This window comes from Hordeum vulgare, chromosome 7H (genome assembly GCF_904849725.1).
Source record: "Hordeum vulgare subsp. vulgare chromosome 7H, MorexV3_pseudomolecules_assembly, whole genome shotgun sequence".
In the NCBI taxonomy this organism is placed as follows: domain Eukaryota; kingdom Viridiplantae; phylum Streptophyta; class Magnoliopsida; order Poales; family Poaceae; genus Hordeum; species Hordeum vulgare.
In genome coordinates, this window is record NC_058524.1 from 18,688,698 (window position 1) to 18,710,703 (window position 22,006).

At 46.7% G+C, this 22,006-nt stretch overlaps 2 protein-coding genes across 2 annotated transcripts; both read left to right on the forward strand.

The window, feature by feature from the left end:
- The first annotated feature begins 3,520 nt into the window (after window positions 1-3,520).
- LOC123413075 (histone H3.3) lies at window positions 3,521-4,415 on the forward strand. The gene is made up of 2 exons (XM_045106020.1): window positions 3,521-3,687; window positions 3,812-4,415. The coding sequence occupies exons 1-2, from the start codon at window positions 3,616-3,618 to the stop codon at window positions 4,148-4,150; spliced, it is 411 nt and encodes a 136-aa protein (XP_044961955.1). The 5' UTR covers window positions 3,521-3,615; the 3' UTR covers window positions 4,151-4,415.
- A 1,503-nt stretch (window positions 4,416-5,918) lies between these two features.
- Window positions 5,919-7,107, forward strand: LOC123407706 (histone H1-like). Its single transcript, XM_045100894.1, has 2 exons — window positions 5,919-6,366; window positions 6,454-7,107. Exons 1-2 carry the CDS (start codon window positions 6,034-6,036, stop codon window positions 6,850-6,852), a joined length of 732 nt encoding a protein of 243 aa, XP_044956829.1. The 5' UTR covers window positions 5,919-6,033; the 3' UTR covers window positions 6,853-7,107.
- The last annotated feature ends 14,899 nt before the right edge of the window (window positions 7,108-22,006 follow it).

A 22,006-nucleotide genomic window follows, 5' to 3' on the forward strand; every position in this document is an offset into this window, starting at 1 on the left:
GGTCGAGGTGGAGACTTGTGGCTGTTTAGGGAGGCGGCCACGTGTTATGGCATCGGTGTTGAGTTGTGAGAGGAAGCCGGGGCGGCGGCCCTAGTGTTGAGAAACGTCGCATGGGAAACAAAAAAATTCCTACGCGCACAAAGACCTATCATGGTGATGTCCATCTACGAGAGGGGATTTCCGATCTACGTACCCTCGTAGATCGCACAACATAAGCGTTAGTGAACGCGGTTGATGTAGTGGAACGTCCTCACGTCCCTCGATCCGCCACGCGAACCATCCCACGAACCGTCCCGCGATCCGTCCCACGATCCGCTCCGATCTAGTGCCGAACGGACGGCACCTCCGCGTTCAGCACACGTACAACTCGACGATGATCTCGGCCTTCTTGATCCAGCAAGAGATACGGAGAGGTAGATGAGTTCTCCGGCAGCGTGACGGCGCTCCGGAGGTTGGTGGTGATCTAATCTCAGCAGGGCTCCGCCCGAGCTCCGCAGAAACGCGATCTAGAGGAAAAACCGTGGAGGTATGTGGTCGGGCTGCCGTGGCAAAAGTTGTCTCAAGTCAGCCCTAATACCTCAGTATATATAGGAGGGAGGGGGAGGGAAGAGGCAGCCTCAAACCCTCAAGGTTTGGCTGAAATTGGAGGTGGAGGAGTCCTACTCCAATCCTACTTGGAGTAGGATTCCACCTTCCCACTTGGAAACTCTTTCCACCTTGTGTTTTTTCCTTCTCAAACTTTATGGGCCTTAGTGGGAACTTATTCCAGCCCATTAGGGTCTGGTTTATCTCTTCCCATAGCCCATGGGACCCCTTGGGGCGTGACACCCCTCTCGATGGTCCCCGTCACCCCTCCCGGCACTCCCGGTACACTACCGATGAGCCCAAAACTTTTCCGGTAATGCCCGGAAACTTTCCGGTAACCAAATGAGGTCATCCTATATATCAATCTTCGTCTCCAGACCATTCCGGAAACCCTCGTGACGTCCGTGATCCCATCCGGGACTCCGCACAACATTCGGTAACCAACCATATAACTCAAATACGCATAAAACATCGTCGAACCTTAAGTGTACAGACCCTGCGGGTTCGAGAACTATGTAGACATGATCCGAGAGACTCCTCGGTCAATATCCAATAGCGGGACCTGGATGCCCATATTGGATCCTACATATTCTACGAAGATCTTATCGTTTGAACCTCAGTGCCAAGGATTCATATAATCCCGTATGTCATTCCCTTTGTCCTTCGGTATGTTACTTGCCCGAGATTCGATCGTCAGTATCCGCATACCTATTTCAATCTCGTTTACCGGCAAGTCTCTTTACTCGTTCCGTAATACAAGATCCCGCAACTTACACTAAGTCACATTGCTTGCAAGGCTTGTGTGTGATGTTGTATTACCGAGTGGGCCCCGAGATACCTCTCCGTCACACGGAGTGACAAATCCCAGTCTCGATCCATACTAACTCAACTAACACCTTCGGAGATACCTGTAGATTATCTTTATAGTCACCCAGTTACGTTGCGACGTTTGATACACACAAAGCATTCCTCCCGTGTCAGTGAGTTATATGATCTCATGGTCATAGGAACAAATACTTGACACGCAGAAAACAGTAGCAACAAAATGACACGATCAATATGCTACGTCTATTAGTTTGGGTCTAGTCCATCACATGATTCTCCTAATGATGTGATCCCATTATCAAGTGACAACACTTGCCTATGGTCAGGAAACCTTGACCATCTTTGATCAACGAGCTAGTCAACTAGAGACTTACTAGGGACAGTGTTTTGTCTATATATCCACACATGCACTGTGTTTCCAATCAATACAATTATAGCATGAATAATAAACGATTATCATGAACTAAGAAATATAATAATAACTAATTTATTATTGCCTCTAGGGCATATTTCCAACACCTAGATGGGGGGCTTCACGATGGGCTTTCCGGCACGCGTCGTGGTGGCGGTGGTGCCTACACCTCTTGGCTGTGCGGGCGGCAATGATGTTGGGATGGGAGGCTCTAGCATGCTCTAGTGGTCCCGGATCTCGGTTGGTTGGCATGCCTCTCGCTATGGTGTCTCCTGGTGGTAATGGCGGGTTCCCGAGTGATAGCTCAGCGCTTGGCTCCGGCGACAGCTGTGCTCGTGGGTGCCGTTTTCTTCATGAAGGAGTAGCTTTGGGTTCCGTTTATGTTCGAGGGCTCCGGGTGAAAACCCTAATATGATCTCAGGCTCGGCAGCGGTGACGTGTTGCGTCGTCACCCTCCTAGGGTCGTTGCTAATGGAGTTGTGCCGTGGCCGGTCGGTCCTTTGCGAGGTGGTAGGCTAGCTATATGATTTTTGTTGTATCTTTTGATCCGTTGTTTGAGAGTGTGCTTTCCACTTTGTATCGTTCGGTCGTGTATTGTTCGGTATTGTTGTTTTATCTATAAAGTGATACGAAAGCCTTTTTCAAGAATTCTGAAATTGTACGAGAATATCTTAAAGGCATCAAACTGAATTTACATTCCAAGTGAGGTGGATTTCTCTGTCTTCTCTATACATGAGGAAATTAACATACATTATACCTGTACTCCTTCTATAAACTAATATAAAAACGTTTAGATTATTAAAGTAGTGTTTTAAATGCTCTTATGTTAGTTTACGGAGGAAGTACTTCCTTTGTGTGAAAATATTGATCAAAGAGAATAAATATATCTTGACGTACATTAATTCTAAATACAACTATATGTATCCATGTATCCCACAATAGTTTTTGAACGAAGGAAGGGATCATGTAACATCAGAAAATGATTTTCAAATAACGGTGACAACGACACATGCATTGTAAGTACGATTCGTGAAAAAGAAAAGTGAGCGTAGAAGCCATTGATGAGCTTAGGGCATCTTCAATAGTTGTAAGATAGTTGTTGATAAACTTTGCCACCTAGGATATATGATGATGTGGCAACAAATAAATGAGGAGAGAGAGGAAAGTTGTATGTAGATTAACCAATAGCTCTTGCATAAGCTCCGAGGTTAAATAGAGAGCGATTGTATTTATTCTCTCTTCTCCTATTGGATATTTTAGATGTAATCATTGGGGTAGTTGTATAATTCCTTTGTTCGTTGATGACATGAATAATTTTACCAACAATACTACATGAACGTTTTTATCAACAATTAATATCTAAACAAATTTAAAATAAGAATTTTGGGAGGGAGAGAGTACAAACTACGAGTAGTTGAGATGGAGAAGCCGACCGGCTGGCGGCGATTCAAAAGCGGCCGTCGGCCCGGATACCAGCCGACGACGGACAGGGTGCGCGTACACGAGACCGCCACGTCACCGATCCGCGCCCCTTCGCTCCTCCACCAAGCAGCGCCGATCTCGCGGATCGCGTGCTTCCTCGACACCACCCCCAGCCGTCAGATCTGGACGCAGTCCCAAATCCTTTTCCCCAACGGTAACAAGAAACCGCCTCGGCCCACCCCCACTTATAAATTCCCCACCCACCTCCCGATCTCTTCTCCCACTACCAAATTCGATTTCACCGCCCGCAGCAGCCGCCCAAGCCGACTTCACCAAGCAGCAGCCGCCGACGAGCAGCAGAAGCAGGCGCGATGGCCCGTACCAAGCAGACCGCCCGCAAGTCCACCGGCGGCAAGGCCCCCCGCAAGCAGCTCGCCACCAAGGTCCGTCCCCTCCCCTCCCCTCGCCAGTCCCCTTCTCCCCCATCCTCCTCTTCTTCACCCTTGTCCCGATCTGTTCGATGTTGTTTCGCTGACGTTCGGATTTGAAACGCCGTGTTCCCATCAGGCGGCGAGGAAGTCGGCGCCGACCACCGGTGGCGTGAAGAAGCCTCACCGCTACAGGCCCGGGACCGTGGCGCTCCGCGAGATCCGCAAGTACCAGAAGAGCACCGAGCTGCTGATCCGCAAGCTCCCGTTCCAGCGCCTGGTGAGGGAGATCGCGCAGGACTTCAAGACCGACCTCAGGTTCCAGTCCCACGCCGTGCTGGCCCTCCAGGAGGCCGCCGAGGCGTACCTCGTCGGGCTGTTCGAGGACACCAACCTGTGCGCCATCCACGCCAAGCGCGTCACCATCATGCCCAAGGACATCCAGCTCGCCCGCCGCATCCGCGGGGAGCGCGCCTAAGCCACCCAGAGCGCTGCATTCGGGAGCGATGACACCGTTCGCCAGCATTAGTATTAGTGTAGTTGATTGGCTTTCCTTGTCCAGATATGCGTCTTGTGGTTCGTTGTAGAAACCCTGGTTGGTTGGTTCCCGTAGTTACAGAGACTTTTCTGCTTAAGTGGTTTTGGTTTGCGGTGTTGCAAACCGATGCTTACTGTGATGCAAATTGTTGGTTAATGTAGTGTTGGTTGACAATTATCGATGGATGAACTTGTGGTGTTGCGTAGTTGTTGCTTCCTGCTCTCTGAATCCTCTTGTGATTTCCTCTTCTGTTCGGCGGTGGGGAATTTTAATGTGTGCGCGCTTGCTTTGGTGATCAATCTTTGTAAGCAAGGAAAAAAAAACACGGATAGCGTGGGGTGTAAAGTTGAACCCGTGCAGTACGAGCTGTAGTGCAGTGTCGATGTCATACCCATTGGGGCAATTTTTTCATCATTTCGCGACTCTACGAGACTCTCCAAATGAGAATCAAGATAAACGTTTATTTCACCTTGGGAGCTGCTTCGTCCAGTATATGAAAGAAACACACCCCGGCTCCCCTGTGAAAAACAAAATTTGCTTTAGGCCTTCCGTAATGCATTGTCTCTTAGCGCCGTTAGATACAACCATCCTAATGTATTGTATGTTAAGTGTCGTATCTTAGTAAGCATGTATTTAATGATTTTAGCCTCATACTAATATGTGATTGGTCTAACAAGTTATTTTGCCTGTGATACCGTGCAAGAGCCGTATCCTAAATAAGATACAACAACCTCCTCTTTCTCAATAAATATAGTGCCACGTCAGCATTTTGCCTATGATATTGTGATACTACCATTACGAAAGGCCTTATATAATCTTCATCTTCCTAGTGGGAGTAATAATAACTACCATCTTTTTCATTCATGGCATTTCTATAGTGCGGGAATAGAGAAGGAACACGACAATAAAGTGTCACGGTGTATAAAATGTATACATATCTTTTAGTCTGGATATTAATTTTGTCTAAAACCAATATATCTTTAATTTGATCAAACTTATAAAGAAAATATCAACAGTTACAATATCAAATCAATATCATTAGATTTTTCCTCCTCTGCTTCACACGGGATGATCCTTAGTTAATGGATCAGACTTTGACGACTGGTCGAAGTCCCCAGTTAATGGATCAGACTTTGACGACTGGTCGAAGTCGGATTCGTTGAAGCCATGTCGGAGAAGGACGGAGATCGTCGGAGGTGAGCTTGGATGGCGAATGAAAGTGGAGGAGTTGGCTAGAGTTTGTTCCCGTCAACGAATGAGGATGAATATATGTAGTGTTGATGTGGACCAGTGTGGTTCAGGCGGATGTGTCCGAACGCATCTGTCCTTCCTATATTCGTCTCATATTTGATTGGAAATAAGGGATGCCGATCTGTTCGAGTGTTTTGTCTGTTTGAGAACGGTTCGAGATGTCCGGAGGTAGATGTTATTATACGAGCGTTTATCTTTATACTGTGTTAAAAGAAAATCTGGAACGTGTCAGCCGAACCGGGTGGCACGATCTTGCCCACGGCACACAAACGGACGGTGTGGCACGCGCACACGCACCGAACTCACCGGAAAACACAGAAGCACAAGCCCGGCGACGAACGCCCGAGAAAACACACGCGTACGCCCGCGATCTCTCTCCCCACGGATCGCGATCCGGCCGCGGGTCCGCCCGGCCAATGGCAGCGCCCCGCCCGCCGGTATAAAGCGCGGGCCTCAGACCCGCACCTCGCCACAGCTCTGAGTTCCGCTCCACCAGTCACCACTCACACTCACTAGAAGCTCCTCTGTTTCTCTCCAAGAAAAGATCGGGGGGAGGTGCTCTGTTTTGTCCGATGGCGACCGTGGCACAGGAGGCTACTGCTCCGGCGATGGCCGGAGCCGGCGAAAAGGCGGTGGCGGAGAAAGTTGCAGCGCCGGTGGAGGCGGGCGCTGGCGAGGAGGTTGCTGTGCCGGAGCGGGAGAAGGTGGATGACGTGAAGGATGCGGGTGAGGGCGAGGAGGTGGCTATGGATGTCGCCGGCGGTGAGGCGAAGAAGACGGAGGACGAAGGGGACGAGGCGGAGAAGCCGGAGGTGGAGCTGGATGAGCAGGGGAAGGGGAAGGAGAAGAAGCCGAGGAGCAGGAAGCCCCGTCCGGCGGGGCCGCACCACCCGCCATACTTCCAGGTGAGCGCGCCGGTCCGGCGTGGTACGGCACGGGGATTCCGATTGAGTTCGTATTGAGTTCTGAGCAGGGACGATCTTTGTGTGCAGATGATCAAGGAGGCGATCATGGCGGCGGGCGGCGGCAAGGCGGGGGCGAGCGCGCACGCGATCGCGAAGCGCGTCGGGGAGCGGCACGGGGACGCGCTCCCGGGCAACTACCGCAAGGTGCTGGCCGCGCAGCTCCGGAGCTTCGCCGCCAAGGGCCGGCTCGTCCGGGTTAAGGCCTCCTTCCGCCTCGCCCCCGCCGAGGAGAAGAAGGCCCTGCCGGCCAAGAAGACGACCGCCACCACCAACGCCACCGAGAAGGCCGCGTCGAAGAAGGCGGCCCCCCCGGCGCCGGCGCGCGCGAAGAGGGCGAGGAAGAAGGCGGGGCCGCCGACGGCGAAGCCGAAGCCGAAGCAGCCCAAGTCGATCCGCGCCCGGAAGGCCAACAAGGCCAGCGCCTGATTCCGATCGCCGCCGCCGATGCCGATGCCGTGTCCCTGTCCCCTGTACATATCTCGGTAGTGGTAGAGACAGTAGTCGTATGGAGTGCTGGCACGTTCGATCGAGCGCCCTGTTCTGTAAATACGGCCCGTGTGCGCGCGTGTGTGTTCCCGGAAATAATGGCGCTCTCTGTGTTCCGGCGTCGATGTGTGGAAGGAAGGAGAAGATGGTGAATGTGGCTGTGACTGCAAATCTGTGAGACTGATGTTTGTATCACTCGTCTCTGTGCTGTGATCATGCTCTGCTCCTCCGCTCTCCGGCTTTCGGCTTCGATTGATATCGCTGGTCATGACAGAAGAAAAATAAGACCCAAACATCTTTTCCTTGGGCAACTTACAATTGACATACATATCAGAATGTGGAACTCCAAAGAGTGTATTATTTAGGATGCACAACAATCATAAAAAAATCACAATACGTTAGATCATGTACTGTATAAACTCCCAAAACTTAAATGCATGTATAACCAGGCCAAAAACATAAATACCGTGGACCGAGCATCACACACGCGCAGGACACAAAACTCCCAGGCTGAAATCACAAACTGGACCCGAGACTGTTCTAACTAACCTTTTCAGCGAAGACCCTCAGAAGTATTTGTTCTAACCTTGTCAGTGAAGACCCTCATAAACTGAACCGAAGACTGAAGTATTTGTTCTAACCTTATCAACGAAGACCCTCACAAACTGAACCCGACACTGAAGTATTTGTTCTAACCTTATCAACAAAAACACACAAACTGAATCCGAATCAGAGACTATCGTGACCCTTATCAACGAAGACCCTCCGTCTTGACCCATTGCCAGGCCGAGCACGTGTTCCTCCTTGACGTGGCAGACCAAAAATGTTATGTTTTTGGAAACGTGAGGGTCTTTGGCGTTTCCAACCTGGATTAAGTCAGCCGTAGACGCCCAGCCACGAACTGCTCTCCGCCCCTCTCTCCTTCTCCATCAAATTCAACCTTAGTCCTTCATTTTTGCCATAAAAAAGTGTAGATCGGACCTTCCCGGTATTTTCCTTTTGTTCCTTCATTTTTTTCAGTAAGGATTGATTATTGTAGATGCATTTTTTGAAACATGATGAAATTCTAAAATTGGTTGTTTGTGATATGTTTGTTGCTAAACTTATTATGTTAAACCTAAGATTATTCTTCACGGTGAAATATGGTGAATCTTTAGAAATGTATTATGTTGATTACTAATATTATTTATGATCTGTTTGTGGTTTGTTTGTTGCTAAAATTCTTATGTTAATTCCTAAATTTATTATATAGGATGTTCGAACTGGATGAATATCTCGGCCTTGATGATTATTACAAGAAGAAGCATCGTGTTGTGCTAGTGGAAGGAGGGGAGATAATTATGTATCTGTGTTGTTTGATTTTTATATTATCACAAGTTGAGAGAAGTAACAAAATTTTGCTTTTGTCTTTTAGGGCTCCACCAGTTCTTCGATTGAGGGGCCACAACCTGCGTGAATCTCTCATATATGACCGTCGCTACGAACCTTATTTTAGAACAATGGATCTTCTTCAGTTTGCGCTCAACTTTAAAGGGACGCCACCATGGATGAACTCGACAGACATTACCGCCCTTACAGACCGTTGGAGGCCGGAGACACACTCTTTTCACCTTGATCTTGGTGAGATGACCATCACTTTGGAGGATATTGTGATAATCTTCGGGTTACCAATCGAGGGCAGGGCTCTTACCGGAAAGGTAAAGTCTGAGGGGTGGCGACAATGGGTTGCAGGACTGGTTGGTGTTGAACCACCACTGTGGACTCATGAAACCAAGAAGGATCCTACGCCATCCGGTGTGTTGTACTCGTGGCTACCACAACATTTTTACGACTGCCCAAAGGATGTTAGTCCGGCTGTTGTGGAGAGGTACGCCAAGGCTTACTTATGGAATCTTTTGAACCAAGTCATGTTTTCGGATGGCATGGGGACACAACCTCATGGATGTTCTTAGACCCTTTCCGTAACTGGGATGTTAAGTGGAGTTCGGGGTCGACGGAACTAGCCTTCTTGTACCGACAGGTAATGCTTATTACGATGCATTTTCATTATATGAAATATATGTTTGCATGTGATCATATAACACGTGTACAAATGTGCACGTGGACGGAGCATGTATGGGGAGTAAGCCTACATCTAGTCTTGGTGGTTTCGTTTGGGCCCTACATATTTGGATGTGGGAGCGTATCCCTATGAGACGTAACCTCATCGTTGCTCCGAAAGAACCTTGGGAGTGGCCTTTTGATAGGGATGAGGAGTGGTACCCCACTATCGCACACACATGGGCAAATGTCCAAGTGTCAATTACCATTGTCATGGGGTGATACAATGTATACATAAGCGAGCTTGACATGCTGAGTTATAACGAGGTAATTATCCAAATGCTTTGCCATAATTCCTGATTTTTTTGTGCATGAGCGAGTACCTGTTCTGATGTAGGTCAACTGGAGGCCGTACATGGTACTTAGGCAGTTCCCTTTGAGCAATATGTGCTTGCGTGACCAACATCTTTGGTGTGCGCGGTGTCCCTTGATATGCTTTTTCGTAGTCGAGTGGCATCTTCCACATCGTGTTTCAAAGCAATTTGGAGTACAACAACCCCACCGGACTATGTTGAGACAAGTGTGCGGCTATATAGGTGAGCGTGTTTTTGTAACACATGTTGATCAATATGTAACACGAAAAAATTAAAACTGATGTATCCTTCTCACGCTTTGTAGGACGAGCCGACAAAACAACAAGAATGTCACAAATTGGGAGGATCACCACCTTATGTGGGTGGACATATGGAATGCCAAGAGGAATGCTCGAGTGGAAAATGAACACACACCCGACAACAACGAGGGGGCATATTTAAGGCATTTAGAGTGGCTTCGCAAAGAGTACAGAGTTATCACAAGGGTATGTAGACTCGTGCCGATTGCTTGGACCTAATGCCAAGCGAGGATGTTGATGATGCATTCAACAACTCTATTAGGGAGACCATTGGAGAACACTTAGATTATGGCCCTCTACATGGCCGAGTGGTATGTTTCTCTTGCGTCTCTCTTTTAAAATATGAGCATGTGTCATTTCTTCGTGCATGGTGTGCCACATATGTTTTGTTCAGGGTATAGAGCTATGGAGACGTAGCAATGATAGTAATGTGGTGCTTGGTCGTGCCCCTGGTCCAGAAACGAACGGGCTTGTTAGGAGTACTCTGCAGGTTAGTGGCCTAGTTAATATGAACTTGTTATTTCTTTCATTATAACTCTTTTGCATATTAACATGTCAATGTATTTCGTTGTGCAGAAGGTCGTGAATCGTTGTCGCACCCTAGCCACTTTACTTTCTTGCCATGGTGCTTCATCCACGGATGCGCGGACACATGCTTAGTATAGAATGGATGTGCTTTCTTCTGCTCGTGCATCTTCGAGCGGAGCTCGTGCATTACCGAGCGGAGCTCAGGCTATCAAGAGTCGAGCACAACTTGATGAATATGAAGAGGAGACAGACAACAAAGCGGATCCAGATTATGTGGAGCTCAGGGCTTCGCAGATGGAAGAAGCTCCACAACCAAGTCAACCTTCTCAGCCGTGAGAGCAAGCACGACGAACTAGTTCAAGAACTTGTCGACGCCCATCATGGCAGGGCACTCCAGAGGGATACAACAACAAGGGGAAGTCGCCTTCAAAAAGAGGGAGGAAATGAATTTGTGAACTTGTTATGTTTTATGTTTTCTAAACTTGTCACATAACTTTGTGTCTCCCTGCCAAAAGAGGGAAGAATTCCATGTGTGAACTTGTTATGTTTTATGTCTCGTGGATTTGTTAGTACTATGTTTTGTTGTGAAAATATGTGCTATGTGCCATTCTGCAATGGACTTGGCATTTTTGTGATTGCCATTGTTGGCCGGCAATGCCATTGGTAAAGGCGTTTGCAGGTATGCTTGCAACACCATAGACCCTGGCGTTTCGAGCCCACACGGAAACGGAAACGTTCCTACCACATGGCTCTCGCAGCCTCTGTCTTAAGGAAACGCCACGGTATCCTTTAGCATTTCCATGTGGGCTTCAAACGCCAACTGTATGTTGGATTTATGCCCTAGAGGCAATAATAAATATAGTTATTATTATAATTCCTGTATCAAGATAATCGTTTATTATCCATGCTATAATTGTATTGAATGAAGACTCATTTACATGTGTGGATACATAGACAAAACACTGTCCCTAGCAAGCCTCTAGTTGGCTAGCCAGTTGATCAAAGATAGTCAGTGTCTTCTGATTATGAACAAGGTGTTGTTGCTTGATAACTGGATCACATCATTAGGAGAATCACGTGATGGACTAGACCCAAACTAATAGACGTAGCATGTTGATCGTGTCATTTTGTTGCTACTGTTTTCTGCGTGTCAAGTATTTATTCCTATGACCATGAGATCATATAACTCACTGACACCGGAGGAATACTTTGTGTGTATCAAACGTCGCAACGTAACTGGGTGACTATAAAGATGCTCTACAGGTATCTCCGAAGGTGTTAGTTGAGTTAGTATGGATCAAGACTGGGATTTGTCACTCCGTGTGACGAAGAGGTATCTCGGGGCCCACTCGGTAATACAACATCACATACAAGCCTTGCAAGCAATGTAACTTAGTGTAAGTTGCGGGATCTTGTATTACGGAACGAGTAAAGAGACTTGCCGGTAAACGAGATTGAAATAGGTATGGGGATACTGACGATCGAATCTCGGGCAAGTAACATACCGAAGGACAAAGGGAATGACATACGGGATTATATGAATCCTTGGCACTGAGGTTCAAACGATAAGATCTTCGTAGAATATGTAGGATCCAATATGGGCATCCAGGTCCCGCTATTGGATATTGACCGAGAAGTCTCTCGGGTCATGTCTACATAGTTCTCGAACCCGCAGGGTCTGCACACTTAAGGTTCGACGTTGTTTTATGCGTATTTGAGTTATATGGTTGGTTACCGAATGTTGTTCGGAGTCCCGGATGAGATCACGGACGTCACGAGGCTTTCCGGAATGGTTCGGAAACGAAGATTGATATATAGGATGACCTCATTTGATTACCGGAAGGTTTTCGGAGTTACCGGGAATGTACCGGGAATGACGAATGGGTTCCGGGAGTTCACCGGGGGGGGGGGGGGGGCAACCCACCCCGGGGAAGCCCATAAGCCTTGAGGGTGGCGCACCAGCCCTTAGTGGGCTGGTGGGACAGCCCAAAAGGGCCCTATGTGTTGGAAATATGCCCTAGAGGCAATAATAATTTAGTTATTATTATATTTCTTAGTTCATGATAATCGTTTATTATCCATGCTATAATTGTATTGATTGGAAACACAATACTTGTGTGGATACATAGACAAAACACTGTCCCTAGTAAGCCTCTAGTTGACTAGCTCGTTGATCAAAGATGGTCAAGGTTTCCTGGCCATAGGCAAGTGTTGTCACTTGATAACGGGATCACATCATTAGGAGAATCATGTGATGGACTAGACCCAAACTAATAGACATAGCATGTTGATCGTGTCATTTTGTTGCTACTGTTTTCTGCGTGTCAAGTATTTGTTCCTATGACCATGAGATCATATAACTCACGGACACCGGAGGAATGCTTTGTGTGTATCAAACGTCGCAACGTAACTGGGTGACTATAAAGATGCTCTACAGGTATCTCCGAAGGTGTTCGTTGAGTTAGTATGGATCAAGACTGGGATTTGTCACTCCGTGTGACGGAGAGGTATCTCGGGGCCCACTCGGTAATACAACATCACACACAAGCCTTGCAAGCAAAGTGACTTAGTGTAAGTTGCGGGATCTTGTATTACGGAACGAGTAAAGAGACTTGCCGGTAAACGAGATTGAAATAGGTATGCGGATACTGACGATCGAATCTCGGGTAAGTAACATACCGAAGGACAAAGGGAATGACATACGGGATTATATGAATCCTTGGCACTGAGGTTCAAACGATAAGATCTTCGTAGAATATGTAGGATCCAATATGGGCATCCAGGTCCCGCTATTGGATATTGACCGAGGAGTCACTCGGGTCATGTCTACATAGTTCTCGAACCCGCAGGGTCTGCACACTTAAGGTTCGACGTTGTTTTATGCGTATTTGAGTTATATGGTTGGTTACCGAATGTTGTTCGGAGTCCCGGATGAGATCCAGGACGTCACGAGGAGCTCCGGAATGGTCCGGAGGTAAAGATTGATATATAGGAAGTCCTGTTTTGGTCACCGGAAAAGTTTCGGGCTCATCGGTAGTATACCGGGAGTGCCGGGAGGGGTGCCGGGGACCATCGGGAGGGGTGTCACGCCCCAAGGGGTCTCATGGGCTATGGGAAGAGATAAACCAGCCCCTAGTGGGCTGGAATAAGTTCCCACTAAGGCCCATAAGGTTTGAGAAGGAAAAAACACAAGGTGGAAAGAGTTTCCAAGTGGGAAGGTGGAATCCTACTCCAAGTAGGATTGGAGCAGGACTCCTCCACCTCCAATTTCGGCCAAACCTTGAGGGTTTGAGGCTGCCTCTTCCCTCCCCCTCCCTCCTATATATACTGAGGTATTAGGGCTGATTTGAGACGACTTTTCCACGGCAGCCCGACCACATACCTCCACGGTTTTTCCTCTAGATCGCGTTTCTGCGGAGCTCGGGCGGAGCCCTGCTGAGACAAGGTCATCACCAACCTCCGGAGCGCCGTCACGCTGCCGGAGAACTCTTCTACCTCTCCGTCTCTCTTGCTGGATCAAGAAGGCCGAGATCATCGTCGAGCTGTACGTGTGCTGAACGCGGAGGTGCCGTCCGTTCGGTACTAGATCGTGGGACTGATCGCGAGATTGTTCGCGGGGCGGATCGAGGGACGTGAGGACGTTCCACTACATCAACCGCGTTCACTAACGCTTCTGCTGTACGATCTACAAGGGTACGTAGATCACTCATCCCCTCTCGTAGATGGACATCACCATGATAGGTCTTCGTGCGCGTAGGAAATTTTTTGTTTCCCATGCGACGTTCCCCAACAGTGGCATCATGAGCTAGGTTCATGCGTAGATGTAATCTCGAGTAGAACACAAAAGTTTTTGTGGGCGGTGATGTGCGTTTTGCTGCCCTCCTTAGTCTTTTCTTGATTCCGCGGTATTGTTGGATTGAAGCGGCTTGGACCGACATTACTCGTACGCTTACGAGAGACTGGTTTCATCGCTACGAGTAACCCCGTTGCTCAAAGATGACTCGCAAGTGTCAGTTTCTCCAACTTTAGTTGAATCGGAATTGACCGAGGAGGTCCTTGGATGAGGTTAAATAGCAACTCATATATCTCCGTTGTGGTGTTTGCGTAAGTAAGATGCGATCCTACTAGATACCCATGGTCACCACGTAAAACATGCAACAACAAAATTAGAGGACGTCTAACTTGTTTTTGCAGGGTATGCTTGTGATGTGATATGGACAACGATGTGATGTGATATATTGGATGTATGAGATGATCATGTTGTAATAGTTAATATCGACTTGCACGTCGATGGTACGACAACCGGCAGGAGCCATAGGGTTGTCTTTAAACTAACGTTTGTGCTTGCAGATGCGTTTACTATTTTGCTAGGATGTAGCTTTAGTAGTAATAGCATGAGTAGCACGACAACCCCGATGGCGACCCGTTTATGGAGATCATGATGATGGAGATCATGGTGTGATGCCGGTGACAAGAAGATCGTGCCGGTGCTTTGGTGATGGAGATCAAGAAGCGCGTGATGATGGCCATATCATGTCACTTATGAATTGCATGTGATGTTAATCCTTTTATGCACCTTATTTTGCTTAGAACGACGGTAGCATTATGAGGTGATCTCTCACTAAAATTTCAAGACGAAATTGTGTTCTCCCCGACTGTGCACCGTTGCTACAGTTCGTCGTTTCGAGACACCACGTGATGATCGGGTGTGATAGACTCAACGTTCACATACAACGGGTGCAAAACAGTTGCGCACGCGGAACACTCGGGTTAAGCTTGACGAGCCTAGCATGTGCAGACATGGCCTCGGAACACATGAGGCCGAAAGGTCGAGCATGAATCGTATAGTTGATATGATTAGCATAGAGATGCTTACCACTGAAACTATTCTCGACTCACGTGATGATCGGACTTGAGATAGTGGATTTGGATCATGTACCACTCAAATGACTAGAGAGATGTACTTTTTGAGTGGGAGTTCTTAAGTAATATGATTAATTGAACTAATTGTCATGAACATAGTCTAATGGTCTTTGCGAATTACGATGTAGCTTGCACTATAGCTCTACTGTTTTTATATGTTCCTAGAGAAAATTTAGTTGAAAATTGATAGTAGCAAACTTTGCAGACTAAGTCTGTAAAACCGAGGATTGTCCTCGTTGCTGCGCAAAAGGCTTATGTCCTTAATGCACCACTCGGTGTGCTGCACCTCGAGCGTCATCTGTGGATGCTGTGAACATCCGACATATACGTTTCTGATGACTACACGATAGTTCAGTGCAAAATACTTAATGGCTTAGAACCAAGGCACCGAAAACGTTTTGAAACGTCGGGGAACATAAGTGATGTTCTAAAGAGATGAAATTGTGATTTCATGCTTGTGCCCTTGTTAAGAGGTACAAGACCTCCAACAATATTCTTTGTCCACAAAGTAAAGGAGAAAGGCTCAATCGTTGAGCGTGTGCTCAGATTATCTGAGTACGACAATCACTTGAATCAAGTGGGAGTTAATCTTCCAGATGAGATAGTGATGGTTCTCCAAAGTCACTGCCACCAAGCTGTGAGAGCTTCGTGATGAACTATAACATATCAAGGATAGATACAATGATCCTTTAGCGATTCGCGATGTTTGACACTGCGAAAGTAGAAATCAAGAAGGAGCATCAATAGTTGATGGTTGGTAAAACCACTAAGTTTCAAGAAAGGCGAGGGCTAGAAGGGATACTTCGTGAAACGGCAAAACAGTTGCTGCGCTAATGAAGAGACCCAAGATTAAACCCGAACCTGAGACTAAGTGCTTCTGTAATGAGGGGAACAGTCACTGAGGCGGAGCAACTCTAGATACTTGGTAGATAAGAAGGCTGGCAAAAGTCGAAAGAAGTGTATTTGATATACATGATGTTGATGTGTACTTTACTAGTACTCCTAGTAGCATGAGGGTATTGGATACCGGTTCGGTTGCTAAGTGATTAGTAACACGAAATGTAAGCTACGGCATAAACGGAGACTAGCTAAAGGCGAGGTGACGATACGTGTTGGAAGTGTTTCCAAAGGTTGATATGATCAAACGTCACACGCTCCCTCTACCATCGGGATTGGTGTTAAACCTAAATAATCATTATTTGGTGCTTGCGTTAAGCATGAACATGATTGGATCGTGTTTATTGCAATACGATTATTCATCCAAAGAGAATAATGCTTACTCTATTTGCTTGAATAATCACCTTCAATGGTTTATTGAATCTCGATCGTAGTGTTACACATGTTCATGATATTGGTGCCAAAAGATACGAGTTAATGATGATAGTACCACTTACTTGTGGCACTGCCGCTTGAGTCATGTTAGTATAAACTGCATGAAGAGGCTCCATGCTGATGGATCTTTGTACTCACCTAATTTCGAATCACTAGTGACATGCAAATCATACCACATGAGCAAGGCCTTGTTTTCATTGAGATGAAATAAGAAAGTAACTTGTTGGAAGTGATACATTTTGATGTATGCAGTCCAATGGGTGCTGAGGCACGCAGTGGATATCATTATGTTCTTACTTCACTGACGATTTGAGTAGATACTGGAGTATTTACTTAATGAATCACAAGTGTGAAATGTTGAAAAGTTCAATTCTGTTTCAGAGTGAAGTTCGTCGTAACAAGAGGATAAACTGTCTACGATATGATCATGGAAATGAATATCTGAGTTACGAGTTTTGGTACGCAGTTAAGACAATGTGGAAATTGTTTCGCAGTTCATGCCACCTGGAACATCATAGTGTGATGATGTGTCTGAACGTCATAGCCACGCACTATTTGGTATGGTGCATACTATGATGTCACTTATCGAATTACCACTATCGTTTATGGGTTATGCATTAGAGACAACCGCACTCACTTTAAATAGGGCACCGCGTATTTCCGTTGAGATGACACAGTATAGACTGAGGTTTAGAGAAATCTAAACTGTCGTTTCTTAAAAGTATGGGGCTTCGACACTTATGTGAAAAAGTTTCAGTCTGATAAGCTCGAACCCAAAGCGGATAAATGCATCTTCATAGGATATCCAAAACAGTTGGGTACATCTCCTATCTCAGATCCGAAAGCAAAGTGTTTGTTTCTAGAAACGGATCCTTTCTCGAGGAAAGGTTTCTCTCGAAAGAATTGAGTGGGAGAGTGGTAGAACTTGATGAGGTTATTAAACCATCACTTCAACCAGTGTGTAGCAGGGCGCAGGAAGTTGTTCCTGTGGCGCCTACACCAATTGAAGTGGAAGCTGATGATGGTGATCATCGAGCATCAGATCAAGTTACTACAAGCCTCGTAGGTTGACAAGGTCGCGTACTACTGCAGAGTAGTACGGTAACCCTGTCTTGGAGGTCATGTTGTTGAGCAACAGTGAACCTACGAGTTATGGAGAAAGCGATGGTGGGCCCAGATTCCGACAAATGGCTGGAAGCCATGAAATCCGAGAGGGGATCCATGTATGAAAACAAAGTGTAGACTTTGGAAGAACTGCATGATGCTCATAAAACTATTGAGTAAAGATGGATCTTTGAAAGGAAGACAGTCAATGATGGTGACAAGTCACTATTAAGAAAAGCTCGACTTGTCGCAAAGATGTTTTCGACAAGATCAAACAGTTGACTATGATGAGACTTTCTCACTCGTAGCGATGCTAAAGGTCTGTTAGAATTATGTTAGTTGTTGATGCATTATTTATGAAATATTGCATGTAGGATGTCAAAACATTGTTTCCTCGACGGTTTCCTTGAGCAAACATTGTATGTGATACAACCAGAAGGTTTTGTCGATCCTAAAGATACTAGCAAGTATGCAAGCTCCAGTGATCCTTCAATGGACTGGTGCAAGCATCTCGGAGTTGGAATATACACTTTGATGAGATGATCAAAGATTTGGGTTTGCACAAGGTTTATGAGAAACTTGTATTTCCAAAGAAGTGAGTGGGAGCACTATAGAATTTCTGATAGGTATATGTGGTTGACATATTGTGGATCAGAAGTAATGTAGATTTTCTGTAAAGCATACAAGGTTGTTTGAAAGAAGTTTTCAAAGGAGTACCTGGATTACGCTACTTGAACATTGAGCATCAAAGATCTATGGAGATAGATCAAAAGCGCTTAATAGAAGTTTCAACAAGATGCATGCCTTGACAAGTTTTTGAAAGAGTTCAAAATAGATCAGCAAAGAAGGAGTTCTTGGTTGCGTTGTAAGGTGTGAATTTGAGTAAGACTCAAAACCCGACCACGGCAGAATAAAGAGAATAGACGAAGGTCGTCTTCTATGCCTTAGCCGTAGACTCTAAAGTATGCCATGCTGAGTACCGCACTTGATGTGTGCCTTGCAGCAAGTCTGTACAGAGAGTGATCCATGATTGAATCACTAGCAGCGGTCAAAATTTATCCTTAGTAACAAATGGACTAAGGAATTTTTCTTGATTATGGAGGTGGTTAAAGAGTTCGTCGTAAAGGGTTACGTCGATGCAAGCTTTGGCACTAATCCGAATAACTATGAGTAGTGAAACGGATTCGTATAGTAGAGTAGATATTTGGAGCATTTCCGAATAGCATGTAGTAGCAGCATCTATAAGATGACATAAAGATTTGTAAAGAACGCACGGGTCTGAAAGTTTCAGAACCGTTGACTAAAACCTCTCTCACGAGCAAGACGTGACCAGACCCCAGAACTATATGGGTGTTGGATTCGTTGAAATCACATGGTGATGTGAACTAGATTATTGACTCTAGTGCAAGTGGGAGACTGTTGGAAATATGCCCTAGAGGCAATAATAAATTAGTTATTATTATATTTCTTAGTTCATGATAATCGTTTATTATCCATGCTATAATTGTATTGATTGGAAACACAATACTTGTGTGGATACATAGACAAAACACTGTCCCTAGTAAGCCTCTAGTTGACTAGCTCGTTGATCAAAGATGGTCAAGGTTTCCTGGCCATAGGCAAGTGTTGTCACTTGATAATGGGATCACATCATTAGGATAATCATGTGATGGACTAGACCCAAACTAATAGACATAGCATGTTGATCGTGTCATTTTGTTGCTACTGTTTTCTGCGTGTCAAGTATTTGTTCCTATGACCATGAGATCATATAACTCACGGACACCGGAGGAATGCTTTGTGTGTATCAAACATCGCAACGTAACTGGGTGACTATAAAGATGCTCTACAGGTATCTCCGAAGGTGTTCGTTGAGTTAGTATGGATCAAGACTGGGATTTGTCACTCCGTGTGACGGAGAGGTATCTCGGGGCCCACTCGGTAATACAACATCACACACAAGCCTTGCAAGCAAAGTGACTTAGTGTAAGTTGCGGGATCTTGTATTACGGAACGAGTAAAGAGACTTGCCGGTAAACGAGATTGAAATAGGTATGCGGATACTGACGATCGAATCTCGGGTAAGTAACATACCGAAGGACAAAGGGAATGACATACGGGATTATATGAATCCTTGGCACTGAGGTTCAAACGATAAGATCTTTGTAGAATATGTAGGATCCAATATGGGCATCCAGGTCCCGCTATTGGATATTGACCGAGGAGTCACTCGGGTCATGTCTACATAGTTCTCGAACCCGCAGGGTCTGCACACTTAAGGTTCGACGTTGTTTTATGCGTATTTGAGTTATATGGTTGGTTACCGAATGTTGTTCGGAGTCCCGGATGAGATCCAGGACGTCACGAGGAGCTCCGGAATGGTCCGGAGGTAAAGATTGATATATAGGAAGTCCTGTTTTGGTCACCGGAAAAGTTTCGGGCTCATCGGTAGTATACCGGGAGTGCCGGGAGGGGTGCCGGGGACCATCGGGAGGGGTGTCACGCCCCAAGGGGTCTCATGGGCTATGGGAAGAGATAAACCAGCCCCTAGTGGGCTGGAATAAGTTCCCACTAAGGCCCATAAGGTTTGAGAAGGAAAAAACACAAGGTGGAAAGAGTTTCCAAGTGGGAAGGTGGAATCCTACTCCAAGTAGGATTGGAGCAGGACTCCTCCACCTCCAATTTCGGCCAAACCTTGAGGGTTTGAGGCTGCCTCTTCCCTCCCCCTCCCTCCTATATATACTGAGGTATTAGGGCTGATTTGAGACGACTTTTCCACGGCAGCCCGACCACATACCTCCACGGTTTTTCCTCTAGATCGCGTTTCTGCGGAGCTCAGGCGGAGCCCTGCTGAGACAAGGTCATCACCAACCTCCGGAGCGCCGTCACGCTGCCGGAGAACTCTTCTACCTCTCCGTCTCTCTTGCTGGATCAAGAAGGCCGAGATCATCGTCGAGCTGTACGTGTGCTGAACGCGGAGGTGCCGTCCGTTCGGTACTAGATCGTGGGACTGATCGCGGGATTGTTCGCGGGGCGGATCGAGGGACGTGAGGACGTTCCACTACATCAACCGCGTTCACTAACGCTTCTGCTGTACGATCTACAAGGGTACGTAGATCACTCATCCCCTCTCGTAGATGGACATCACCATGATAGGTCTTCGTGCGCGTAGGAAAATTTTTGTTTCCCATGCGACGTTCCCCAACACTATGTGCATTGGAAGAAAAATCAAAGAGAAAGAAAAGAAAAAAGGAGGAGGTGGGAAGGAAGGGGGACTCCCTCCCACCGAACCTAGTCCAACTCGGTTTGGGGGGGGGGGAGAGTCCTCCCCCTTGGCTCGGCCGACACCCTTGAGGGTCCTTGGACCCCAAGGCAAGGCCCCCTCCCTCCCACCTATATATACGGAGGTTTTAGGGCTGATTTGAGACGACTTTTCCACGGCAGCCCGACCACATACCTCCACGGTTTTTCCTCTAGATCGCGTTTCTGCGGAGCTCGGGCGGAGCCCTGCTGAGACAAGGTCATCACCAACCTCCGGAGCGCCATCACGCTGCCGGAGAACTCTTCTACCTCTCCGTCTCTCTTGCTGGATCAAGAAGGCCGAGATCATCGTCGAGCTGTACGTGTGCTGAACGCGGAGGTGCCGTCCGTTCGGTACTAGATCGTGGGACTGATCGTGGGATTGTTCGCGGGGCGGATCGAGGGACGTGAGGACGTTCCACTACATCAACCGCGTTCACTAACGCTTCTGCTGTGCGGTCTACAAGGGTACGTAGATCACTCATCCCCTCTCGTAGATGGACATCACCATGATAGGTCTTCGTGTGCGTAGGAAATTTTTTGTTTCCCATGCGACGTTCCCCAACACTGTACTGGCGCTTCGAGGAAACATGGCAACGCCAAGTCCTTTGGCGTTTTGCTTCAAACAGAAAATGTCCAAGTGATGGTGTACTATCACATTTTGTGGTACACTTCAAATATGACATAACACTTAACAGAATTGGAAAAACACATAGCACTTAAGAGTTCACATAGAGGAGTCCGTAGCAATTTAGAGTTCACATAGAGGAGTTCATAGCAATTTAAAGTTCACACGGAGGAGCCCATAGCAATTTAGAGTTCACATGAAAGAGTCCATAGCAATTCAAAGTTCAAAGATGATAATCTAGGCAACGACAAGGTCCAAAATAAAATGCATATTGAGAACCACATTCCTCTATTGTGTAGAGCAAGGCCCATTTCCCTTTTTGTTCTTCCTTTCTTCTTCTTCCTCCTCCTCCCATTTTCCTTATGAGATGAGCCTCATGAACCACCCTCTCTATGAATAGCTCATTGTCCCTCTCTTTCTTTGCCTTGTTAATAGCAAAAAGTTTCTTCCAGTTCCCTTCAAAATCTTTTTGCCGTCGCGCAGCTGCCTTCTTACTTGCAATTTCCATCTTGTTCCTCATAGCGAGAGCCTGAAAATTATGTCTTGTTCCTTCTTTGATTCTTTGA